We start from the raw sequence: 12817 nt of genomic DNA, 5'->3' as shown, positions 1-12817 counted from the left end.
CTGAATGTGTGTCTGAGTTTTCATTTCTACTCCCAGGTGAACGCTACAAGAAAAATCAAGACAGCAGTTCATCAGCTATGCTTTAATACTCAACATAGCAGGTTTAACAGCCAGCACTCTGCAATACAATATACCTCTTGATAATTAACAGTTCATTAAAGAATATACAGTCGTCGCTCTCGTTTGGAACAAAAGACAAAGTGCCAACACCACGCTCAATTCAGTTTCTGACACACTGACATAAAGTAGCCACAAAGCCCCACGTGTGGAAATGTCACCATAACAACTCCATGTTTATGTGTCTGGAATATTTCAGGAATGTGTCGCATGCAGGCGTAGTACAGAGAAAAGAAGCACAACATAAAGTGAACATGACATTTTGTAAACAATACATGACTAGTCTATGGACCCTGCTTTTATTTTTACGGTAGTGCAAAGCATCGTCACAGTACACATATCTTCATAAGGCTATAAGACTGCCACGTCGTATATACTGTAGGCTCACAGGTTGCAAGCAACAAATCATTTAAAAAATAAATAAGGGCGGACAAATCAGTAGAGGTCAACAGTTTACCCATTAACAGACGGTTTGCTTTTACAGGAGAGTAAATGCAAGAATACAATAAAACTGCAGTCCTGTTTGAAGCAGACAGGAACATGTAGGTAAAGGTGAAGGAACAAAACAAAACTGACTGAGTCGCACATGCTACAGTGACACCGATAAAAGCACACCAGAGGGTTGTACTACGAAGCAAGTTTGACAGCCAAGCTATCTTTGCGTTAGCGTCTGTTTCCTGTGATTTTACAGAAGGTTTCTTTTAGAGCTAGCAGGAGCAAATGGCCACAGAACACTACAAATACCTTCAGTAGTTCAATGAGAGCAAGAACAACTTGTATATGTTGTATACAGTATTCTCGCTTGGATTTTCTGCATCAACAACTGAATGCATGTACTGTAGGTCCCCATGGCAGAAACAAAACACAATGTGATGCATACAGTTTGGGCTACTTTGATTACAACACTTTGTTCCTTGGCATTACTAATGTACGGCTCAAGTTTGCATATATATCATATTCTCTTAGCCGAGAGTGTATATCGCTCTGAGAGATATCGTCATGACTTTGCAACAATAGTGACAAAGGAGTTGATAAGTGAAAGGCGCTTTTTACAGCAGATTTCATTCCAAAACTCAGCGCACGTGTGCAGCATAAGTTACCATGGTGATCTAATCAGCTTCCTGACATTTAAAACTCTGGCTTTAGGCTAAGCAGAACTCGCTAACCCACTAATCTGGCTTCGTAGTACACCCCTCTGGTCTCTGATTCCCTCTGCTTTGGTTTGGAGTCTTGCTCTATGAAGCCAGCTCCATAGGCCCCTCCTCTTCACCGTCCGCCCGGTTAGCACGGATCTCCATCAGGGTACGAGCGAAGCGTGCCCAGTCGTCAGTGTGAGCCACAGACAGCTGTAGAAAACATCAAAGAAACACAAGTAACATGACATTAGACACTAGGTTGACACATCTGCATGGTGTCATTAAATAGTATGCCATACAAATTTAAATAGAAAATTCATTACAAGAAATTTCCTAAAATGTCATAAAGTCATAGTGTGCAATTAAAAAAAAAAATCACAGTATACTATATCATACAAAACACAAAAACAAAAAAATTGTCACTGTAGTGTGCCATGAAAATGTCATGACAGTCTTAGTATAGTATGTCATGAAAAATCTGAAAAAAAAGTCATAGTATAGTATGTCATAAAAAAATCCGAAAAAAAGTCATAGTATAGTATGTCATGAAAAATCTGAAAAAAAGTCATAGTATAGTATGTCATGAAAAATCTGAAAAAAAGTCATAGTATAGTATGTTATGAAAAATCTGAAAAAAAGTCATAGTATAGTATGTCATGAAAAATCCGAAAAAAAAGTCATAGTATAGTATGTCATAAAAAAATCAGAAAAAAAAGTCATAGTATAGTATGTCATAAAAAATCTGAAGAAAAAGTCATAGTATAGTATGTCATGAAAAATCTGAAAAAAAGTCATAGTATAGTATGTCATGAAAAATCCAAAAAAAAAAAAAGTCATAGTATAGTATGTCATAAAAAAAATCAGAAAAAAAGTCATAGTATAGTATGTCATAAAAAATCTGAAGAAAAAGTCATAGTATAGTATGTCATAAGAAATCTGAAAAAGTCTTAGTATAGTATGTCGTAAAAAAAAAAATCAGAAAAAAATCTCTGTATAGTATGTCATAAAAAAAAGTCTGTATAGTTTGTCATAACAAATTACAGTACAGTAAACTATGGCATTAAAATGATTATAAAACAGTCATAGTATACTATGACATTAAACATTTCTTAATATAGCAAGTCGTAACATGAAGTCATAACAAAAAGAAATTAAGAAGAAAGTCCTATTTTAGTATGCCATAAAAAAGTCGTAAAAAAGTCATGAAAATCTTAGTTTAGTATGCTGTAAAAAAACAAAACAATAACAAAAACACATAAAGTCTTTGTATAGTATGTCATTAAAAAAAGCCTTAGTAGAGTAAACATAAAATAAACATGTATACTATTTAATTAAAAATGTCTATCATATTATGTCATGAAAAATGTCATAAAAAGTCTAATCATCTAAAAAATGACATGTATTGCATAGTAAATATGTCAGTGGTTGAGATGTTTCAGTCTGGATCAGCCATCCAGAGAAGATTCACAGGAACTGTACTGACCATAAGGCTAATACAGAATGTCAAACTGAGTGTTCTCTAAGTGTTTAGCTGCAGTCGTACACTGTGGGAGTCAGAATGAGTGGGACCAAAGCTGCGGCTGCCACCCAAGCTGTCTGTAACCGCTTTGCATGGCCAGGCTGTAATTAAACAGGAACCAGGAGGAGGGAGGCAGCCATTTTGAACCCCCCAACCCCCCACAGAGCTGGGCTGGCCGCAGCAGGGGGCTCCGACAAAACATCATGTATATGTTGCCCGAGCGTTCGCTGCATTTTAACAGACTCCAACGAGCTCAAGTGTCAAAGAAACACTGTGGGATTTAGTGTTGTCAGGCTTTAAAAAGAAGCAGGTCCAAAACATTTTCATGTCACGGAGCAGCATTGAGCCACTAACCCTGATCTACTAGCGTTTTCTTTCCCCGTGGCAGCCATCCGAAAAACCTTTGTTTTATGATTTGGACTTTCCGTATAGTAGAGGACCAATCAAAACAGTCCTGATCCCTGCTGATAAATGACCTAAGACTAGTTTGTACTGAGTAAAATAATACTGAAATGAAAGAATTTGCTATTTTGCCTTCCTGGAACCATCTCAAGGGTTGCTGCTGCTCTCATGGAACCGCTGGCATCTCTTTTTTCACATGCTGTTCCTGGTTTAAGCTATACAGGGGGGGGGTGTTTCTAGTGAAGTAAATACCCCCATCACCACCACCACATACACACTCCTCTTTGGAGTCATAAAACCTTTCAACCCAGCTCACTTTTATTGATGACTCTTCGTTACCATTAACCCAGCGCAGAGGCCACCAGCTCAGCCAAGCTTCTCTCCAACTTACCACACAACAAAAAGATGCTAAAATTAGCCCGGCGGCTAGGCTAACTTGCCCTCACATGGGGATCCTAACCAGAGCCCTGCAAACATGAGAGAACATACAGGCACAGGCAGGGTGGTTGGCCGCTTTGTGGTGATGGTAAAGTCATGTGGAGGCCATTTTACAGGGACACACAAAAGAGGGAGGGGAGAAAAAAAAATCAAACACATACATTCATGGCAATGCTGACAGTTGGGTAAACACACAGAGCTAAAAGACCTAAAATGATCGGTTGTGGCGCATGTGGAGGTTTCTCCTCTTATAGTACATGTCTTTCGCCAAAGTCAGTGGACCAAACCTACATGAAACACAGCAAGACTACAGTGTGTACTCTGAGGAAATGAGAGTATACATTTGTAAATCATAATTCATTTCATTTAGCTCATGTTTTATTCACTACGACCAGTAACTCAACTTTCAGGCACTAAAATCTCTCAATCTACATGTAGTACAACTTCATTTCAATGATGCAATAAATTTTGGTCATTGTAGTTCACTCACGCTTTTGGTACCTAGGGTGTAATTAAATCTTTGATTGTTTGAAAAGTAAACCCGCGAGAACCACCAACTCCATGCATTGCAGCACTTACAGCGAATGCAACAACAATGTACTCAGCTGATCTTGTTAAACCCGTGGAGGCTGCCAAAATATCAACACTACATGAGAAGCATCACTATTTAAAATGCCAGAGTTAATTTTCTGAAATGATAAAGATTGTACCTGAAAAACAGGAGTGCTCGCTCTGCCTTTATTTCTGGGAATCACAACACATTTGGTTCACAGTCACGCAGTATGCTTCTGCTTCAGAGTGAAAATGTGTTTCATCCACTTTGAGATTAGACGATTATGGGGCGACCTCTAGCTTACCCACTATCCCATCTAGGCTGAGTCCTTTGCAGTGGCCTGAGCTTCCTCCAACCTGCGGCCATTTGCTGTGTGTCATCCCCCCTCCCTGTCCTACCTTTCCTGTCTATCTGGCTGTCCTCACAATAAAGGAAAAAAAAAGCCTTTAAAAACTACATGATTATCATTTGTACCTCTCCAGTATCGTAGATCCAGACTCGACCTTCTGAGTCGCCCACAGCCACCTCCTTTCCCCCAGACGACCAGCGGACCCTGTTGAGGGCCGAAGCGCCCTCGATCGTCACACTGGCAGTTGGTACCTGATGGGCAACAAATGAAAACGAAATGCTCAGTTATTGTAATTTTGTAAACATCTCAACCTCCACATATAGATCACATTACATTACATAGATATCTCCAGTAGGTGTTTTTAAAATGGTGACTTTAGTCTGTACACCTTACAACCTTAGTGACAAGGGGAGACTGCTGAAGACGGCTAATACTGGAGAGTGTTTGGAGTCATTTTTGTGTTCTGATGCAGACAGAGATATTTTGTACAATGAATGTTGTGTGGACAGAATTAGTTTTTTAAATGGAGGAGAAAAATACCCACTTTCAAAGATATATATATGTGTAAGTGTAGACAGGGTTTTAGACTTCAAAAAACTTTAGCATCCCCAAAGGGGCAATTTGTGGTTCAGCACAGTAAACATAATGTAAACACACTTAAAACAGAACAGAACAACAAGACAACAAGGAGTGATTACAATCTTTCAATAAATAAATAAATAAATAAGATGTATTGCCCCCCCATCCCTATGAGTCTGCATAACCTCCTCCAACCCTAACTCTCGAGCTGACCTACATATGTATAGTAAACAACATATTGAGATAAGGAAGTGGCAAGACCTCAAACTCAATCCTGTTTTCTTCCTGAGGACACAGCACATTGTTCACTCTAGAAATAAAATACTATGTGACCCTGTAACAAAGCACATAAACCTTTATGAAACCCTACAATACATCCATCAAAACAACAACACCTCCAGCCTGCCGCCTGCAGGCCAGTGGTGTTAAAACTGTTTTGTTTTCTTGGTTACAGCTGCTGTTTGAGTTTGCCATCTTATATTTTCCTTGTTGATAAATGTACCCTGCTGAATGTGAGTTTGTTTGTTTGTTGAAAAAAAACAAAAAACAAATCTAATTCCTTCCATCTCTAAACAAAATGCACTGAAATAAAGATTTATATTTACACCATGTCTCCGGAGCCCTTATTTCTTTTTATTTGATGACCTTAATTACAGTTTAAGCTATTCCTCTTAATGTTTATTGGAAAATGGGAGCATTATGCCATTATAGTCAAATTTACAGAAGGAGTTTACTACATCGACAGCAGAGCTTGATCCAAATACCCAGGAGGTTAGACAAACATAGCTGTCAAATTTACAACTACTCATTCATGTGTGGACACACACATTGCTCTTTACTGTATAATAACTGTGCTCATGTTTGCTGTTGTGGGTGAGCTGTTGCTCTTTTTAGTAAACACCAGTGCTCGTGCTTGCACCTTTAGAAACCTAAAACCATCTGCAGCGTTTCCATAAACTGTTCCTGACATGGGGCAGGCGAGTCTGACACATGTCACCAGTGGAGACAGAGGCCTTGGCATCATGTCGCCTCACACACCGAGCTCCTGCGTATTTAAAGCAGCGCTAACCACAGACTGACTGCCATTAGCTTGCTAGCTTCCACCGCTCCGCCCGAGTGGATCTGAACTGAGCGCTCTAAATTGGCTGTACATGTCTGTGTGCGTGTGCTGGAAATGAGAACCAGGCGCACCGCACTGCTCCGCTAGTGTCGTTATGTGTGTTTTTAATATGACGGCAACAATGGACGTCTGTTGCTATTAGACTGACTGTGTATGAGTGAATGTGTGTGCATGTGTTTGGGACATCCGTTTGTGTGTGTGTGTGTGTGTGTGTGTGTATGTGTGTGTGTGTGTGTCTGAGCAAATGTTTCTCATAAAGCACATTGTTAGCCAAGTTAGGCCATAGATAATGAACTCTTCCTCCGTCTGTGAAAAGGCCGCTGTTGAGGGAAGCATGGGAAAATTGTCATCTGTGCTGCAGAGGGAAGACACAGCACCAGTGATGGGATCAGTGGCTAAGTGTCGGGGTTAAAACAAGAGGAGAGGAGGGAGAGTTTAAATGAAACTGAGATGTAACAAAATTCTAGGAGATGAGAAGTGAATTGTATATGTGGACGGTGCGAAGGGGCTGCAAGAAAATGAGGAGAAGGAGAGTGAAAGGGCATTATGAGAGAGGGAGCAGAGCATCTGTGGAGACGCAGACTTGTATTAAGGTTGAAGGCACTGTGGGTGTTGTCTCCATGGAAACCAAGAGAGAAGGAGAATGGAGGATCCTTTTATCCCTACTTTTACCTGAGTGATCAAAGGTTTGGTACCCACTCTCATATCAGAGTTGCAAAGAAGTATGGTTTTCAGACTCAAGATATCTTTCACTGTAATGCAACTTTTTCTTACTTAAAGCAATAGTTTGGGAGATATGCTTCTTATCTTCTGAAATGTCAAACTATTCCTTTAATCAGTAAGAAACTGCAAACAAAACATATGTGGTTTGTAGAATAAAATTACTACAAATAATTAAGCTGAGATTGCTTTTGTTTTGGAAAAACAGGTATGTAATTTAATTTATTTTTAACTACAGCTCAATCCAAATACACCCCTTACCCCTCCATTTTGTGCGTTCATGTCTAGTTGTAGGGTACCCTGATAGATGGGTAGGGCCAAGTGTTAGGACGACGTGGCCCTCCAAACTGATGTATTTCACGCGAGTGTGTTATGAGAAATAACCGGCAAGATGGCTGCTCAAGCAACACAATGTGTTTCGTTTGGTCATTAAGATTTTAAAAATTACAATAACCATCCTATTTTTTTATTTTAATGTTGATTCAATGTATTTATAGCAGCATAACAAAAAAACGAACCCCTAGTAGTATGCTGTTGCCTCATTAGCTAAGTAGCCAGCTAACGTTATGATGTTATTGCTGATTTGTGCATGACAATCCCGATCTCAACATGTTCCTATGTTGCAGTCCCCTGTCTTTAATGGCATATGACGCCTGAAATTTAACTTAGGTCCAGTGGTGAAGTTGCTGCACTTGTTATCGCTGCTCTATAACAGTGCAGACTGGCAGGGTAGGAGCACGGGTTACTAATGTTAGCCTACAGAGCACTGCTAGTGGCCTGGTAATGAAGCAGCGCTCTTTTTTATTTGGTGACTTGTTTAAAATGTAAGATGTGAATGAACCCATGCTTTAACATTTCCATCGGATAAATGGAAAATGCCATTGTGATAATACCATTATTGCCATAGCTGGGCCTGTTTACATAAACGCCATCGATGACTACTGAGGACCTATCAGGGTCTAGAAGGGTTGTTTTATTTCATAGGGGAGGGATCCTCAACTTGCTTTTGAAGTTCTGACAAATGGAAAGAGACCAGGGGGCAGTTAATTAACAAACATTAATAGTAATCAATATATATAATTAATGAATTGCCTGGTTTCAACTTTTTTACATTTGTCTTCACTCATCTTTGCCAAGAGATGAATTCAGTTGCAGCAGCCCCACACAGGTCAGGTGTACACAAGGCTGTTTCTCGGATTTGAGGACATTCGGGGCTTCACTCGGACTTCTGTTAGGGGGGCAGAGGGATCCTCCTCTGATAATTTTTTAATAAACAAGCTCTATTTTGGTGCTTTTATACACTCTGGCACCTTATTGATATTATATTAAAAGTAAATAAAAAAGTTCCCATTGTGAATCAGTTTACTTTCATTGTGAATTGGAAAAAGGTCGGCGGGCCACCCAGAACCCTATCGCAGGCCAGATTTTGCTCACTGTAATCACTGTCATAGCGAAAAATTTCAACCAAAGGGACACTTGAAAACAAGGGTCAAGGTTAAAAATAAGAAGTGGGACTGGGCCTATATGTGCTATATTTTATTCAATAGTTTGTGCTATAATTAAACTGAATAATAAGATGATCTTTCTTCCCTGGCCTCAAATGCTCTCTTCTGAAAATAAATCCACAGCACAGAGAAACCCGTGGCCTGAACTTTCTCCTTTTATTATTTTCATCTCCAGCATGGGACTGCGGACTGAGGGCTAGGACTCTCTGACTCGTGGTCTCCTGCACATCTGTGTACTTCACTGATGGAACAGAGTGTGGGAGGCAGATGAGACGAGGTGGTGGGGTCCTGAGGTTGCCTCAACGTTGGACAGAGGTTGCAAGAATGTTAGCGGGACGTCTGGGTGGGAGCTGGGATGAGGAGCTGTCACCCAGTTTGATTTAAAGCGAGAGCTGTGGGAAACGCCCACAGGGGAATCTTGAACCGTGTGTGTCTGTGTGTGTAGAAAGGGATGTGGAGGGGTTGGTGGTGGTGAGGGGAGGTTGATGGGAGGGAAAAGGCTTGGGTGTTTGGTTGTGCGGTTCGGGCTGAGGCCCAGCAACAGGCCCCGAGGACACCAAAAACACACACGCACACTAACACACAAAGAGATGACACAGAAAACACACCCATAATCACCTATATTCACCCAGCACTGTGTATAGAGACACACACACCTCAGTGTCGTTGTTGAGGTTCCACAGGTCTAAGCGGCCCATGCCATCCACGGCGGCGAAGATCGCAGGATGTACAGGCGACCACATGACGTCATACACATAGTCGGCGTTGTCCTCAAACGAGTACAGAGGCTTGTTGTGCTGAAAGAGAGAAAAAGAGGATATCTATGGAAGTGTGTATGGTGTGAAAAGGCACTGTGGAGAGAAAGAGAGAGTTCGGGGTTACAGAAGATGACACAGTGGAGATAGACAGAAAAGAGAGAGAGAGAGCAAGAGAGAGAGAAGGAATGGAGAGAGGGAGTGAGTGAGCTTCAGACAGAGTGGCGCTGCCTCAGCCTTGGGGCCTGTCTGGGTGCAGAGCCTAATTAAAAAGCCTAGCACATTCACACAGCACCATAAAACCGCTGGGAGAGATGAAAGGGAGGGCCCCTCCACAAGGTGTACTGTAACCTCAACACAACAGCTGTCTGAGAGAGAGGGAGAGATGGGAAGAGATGGAAACGGGAGGAAAAGGAGGGGTGGACAATGGACGGAGGATAGGATGTGTGTGAGTGTGTGTGTGTGCCTGTGGAGCCTGACCGATACAGGATTTTTTCAGGCCAACACCAATGTTAGCATTTGAGAGTACAAAATGAAAGCTTATCAAGATATATCAGCAAACAGTCATCTTTCAACATGAACAAAAGTTATTAAAGAATTATGTCCGAGACATGTGGTGAGCGGGATGTCTTACATTTCAAAAACAGACTTGTCAATGCTCTCTGGTGGACAAACTTTTAATGGTTGCACCGTTTCTAAATTGCAATAAAGTACATTTTTCTTCCATGCCTGCCCATATTACAATAGTCTGTGACGCAGCTGGATTTGTGAGAGTCACAGGATCACACGATTATCATGCAAAAATCATAAAAGATTCAATCTCTGATTTGCTATAAAGCCTGCCCAGGCACCCAAGAAGTGCACTAGACTTTGAAGCCAATTTGACATGGTGGTCGAACCATGTAACTACAACTTCTGGGACAAAAAAAACTTGTTCCCATGGACTTACATGGTGAAAGAAACATCTATGAATCAGTGAGTGTCACAACATCCACATAATGACTCATTTAACTATTAGAATTTACTTGGTCTGATACAAATTCACAGTCTAGAAGAGCTGAATGATTAAAGTCTCGAGTGTGTTCGCTCTATGGGCCCATTGATGCGGAAGATCTGGGTGATTTTATACACTGAATCCACTGCTCTTTAAATATCCATCCATGCTGCCCTGAGTAGCTCCCGCAGTTAAAATGGTCTTGCCAGATCTCTACAGTATGGTACTGCATATTATATATATGTATATATATATGGATGTGGACAACTTAAATGAGTTGATTAACACAAATAGAGTGTATGTGTATGAGTCTGTGGGTGTGTGTGTATCCCCATCTGTCAGAGCGGCTGTTAGGATTCCAGAGGCTCACAAACTGCATTCCTGACAGGTAAAGTGGGAGGGGTGGAAGAGAGGAGACAGGTTGGCTGGAAGACCAAATGAAGGAATGTAGTCTCTCCCTCTGTCCTCCTCCTCCTCCTCTTTCTCTCCATCACCTTTTACTCTCTCTCTCCACAGTTGTTCTGAAAGGCTGTGAGACCTGCAGACAAGATAGCAGTGCACACTCACACACTCACACACACACACACACACACACACACACACACACACACACACACACAGCCGAGCCAATTTCAAGCCTCGACTGAACCTGTTTTCCAGCCGGCGGGGTGACAGCAGAGGTCATTTTTCTCCACCTCACAGTTTCAACATTCGATCAGCTGAGCAAATCCTGTTTATGTTCTCTCTCTTATGCTCTCCTTGTTTTAGTCCATGTCCCCAAACACACACTTTTACACACCCTCTAACTCAAAGCTTGTATTTCCCACAACCAAATTGTATTTAAAAACATTGTTGACAATCTGCCCTAATGTAATTTCAGGCCATCTTTCTTCACTATGTCCTATTGGCCATACACTTCAACATTACATAGCAGATGAGATGAATAAAGTCTAATTATTTAAAATGTAAACTACTGTTTTACTGCAGTCTGTCCATAATCTAACCATCTTAAATAAGGTGGTTCGGGTAAATAATCTGCAGCAACAAGTCTTAAAACTAATCTTAAAATTAAACTTAATCCTTGTGGCGCCGCGCGTGAAGTAACTGGTTGTCATTATCTTTCCTGGGGAGCTTCTAGCACGTTTGAACTGGAAAACCATCACTGACGCACTGGATACTGATAGTTAACATGCTAGGTCTTGGAAAAATAAATGGATGTCAGGTAAGGCATTTAATGCTTTGGATATTGATGCTAAAATATCTGTCAGCCTGCGTCTTCTGACCTGGCTATAAAAGTCTAATAAAATCCCCCAGTATTCACACAACCTATAAGTAACTTTTCAGGACTGCAAGCAACACCTCAGCATGTGCTGTCTTTCAGAAAACCTCTCATCACTTGGACTTTCAGAGAGATCCATCCAAACCATCTCATCTGTACAGCAGCCAGAGGCGTATAATTTCACTGCTTCTATCCTGGCTGCATCACAAACATCACACTAGCTCGACAGCTTCACACCAGATTTCATAACCACACACTGAGGGGACTGTGACGTTGTCTTCAAATTAGAAAACGTCTCACAAACGGTGCTGAAAAAGATACCACACCAAAAATCCTTAAGTGAAGATCAAGAGTACAGTCTCATTATCAGCGTACAGACGCTCGTTAACAATCACCTGAACTGACTGTGCTGCAGGCCTTTAATTAACTTCTTAAGAGAGCAAAAGTGGAATGATTATGCTCCATCCAATCACTTAGTAGATGCTGGTTTTTGGGGTCAAGAGAGCACGACGGTTCAAGTTATGCACAATCATAAACCCACTCCCAGCTGTCGCGACGTCTTCACACTCTGGCCGACTCCAAATGTTTTCACTAACCACAATATTTGCACCGCCGCGTGTGAAAACATCAGCAGACTTCTGCGCAACGGCCTTTTTGAACTGTGAGGGCAAACGTGAATGCAAAGAGAATTCACTGCAAATATATACGTATGTGTGCGTGTGTGTATGTGTGTGTGTTAGAACGGTTGGGTTGTAGGCAAACCTCGGGGGGATTTTAGGTAAGCAAAGGCAGCTTGCTTAAGGTGCATGTGAGGCATGTGTGGTGTGTCTCTATTTGCACACACACACCTACACACACAGAGTCAGGTATTCCGCCTGCCCACACACAAATATGGGTTATGTGGGATAAGAGACAGACACGCATTCCTGCGGTGCCCCTCAAAGGAAAGGGAATTCCCAAATCCTGAAAAATAACACACTCTTCTGATGAAAATCCGCAGAAATGTTTTAATATGTGTCACGGGACCCTTTGCACAAGACTTATGGACTAGCTGCATGCAAACATGAGCTAAAATTCATCAGAGTGCTTTACTGCCTGTCACAGCCAAGTATGAAGGCTGTAACTGGATCTTGTATAAAGCTGGAGGTATTATGCAATATGCATTATGTATTTTCCTCATATTGAATAGGACCCTCTTTGATTTTTGGCTGTGTTTGCTGTTTGACGCCTTGCTCATGTTGATCCCTCTGTCCATCAACGTTAGCATCACCTCCAACATTAACCATGTAATTTTTTTGTCTTTAAAATGCCTCCTGGCCTTTTTCTCTTCACTGCGGACTCTTCCATCCAT

At 41.3% G+C, this 12817-nt stretch overlaps 1 protein-coding gene across 16 annotated transcripts in view; it reads right to left on the bottom strand.

The window, feature by feature from the left end:
* Positions 1 to 67: 67 nt before the first annotated feature.
* Positions 68 to 12817, bottom strand: part of dync1i1a (dynein cytoplasmic 1 intermediate chain 1a) — a 65894-nt gene continuing 53144 nt past the window's right edge. For 15 of the 16 annotated variants that reach the window (XM_078175553.1, XM_033636929.2, XM_078175558.1 and 12 more), the window contains 3 exons: positions 9095 to 9235; positions 4640 to 4765; positions 68 to 1463 (listed from right to left, as the gene is read on the bottom strand). In XM_078175553.1, the coding sequence (XP_078031679.1) occupies positions 1353 to 1463; positions 4640 to 4765; positions 9095 to 9235 (378 nt within the window). In that variant the 3' untranslated portion in view covers positions 68 to 1352. The remainder of the gene's footprint in view (positions 1464 to 4639; positions 4766 to 9094; positions 9236 to 12817) is intronic. The other variant, XM_033636930.2, reaches the window with a different exon arrangement.

The sequence above is a fragment of the Epinephelus lanceolatus genome, chromosome 16 (genome assembly GCF_041903045.1).
Source record: "Epinephelus lanceolatus isolate andai-2023 chromosome 16, ASM4190304v1, whole genome shotgun sequence".
Classification (NCBI taxonomy): domain Eukaryota; kingdom Metazoa; phylum Chordata; class Actinopteri; order Perciformes; family Serranidae; genus Epinephelus; species Epinephelus lanceolatus.
This window is presented reverse-complemented; position numbering and strand designations above follow the sequence as displayed.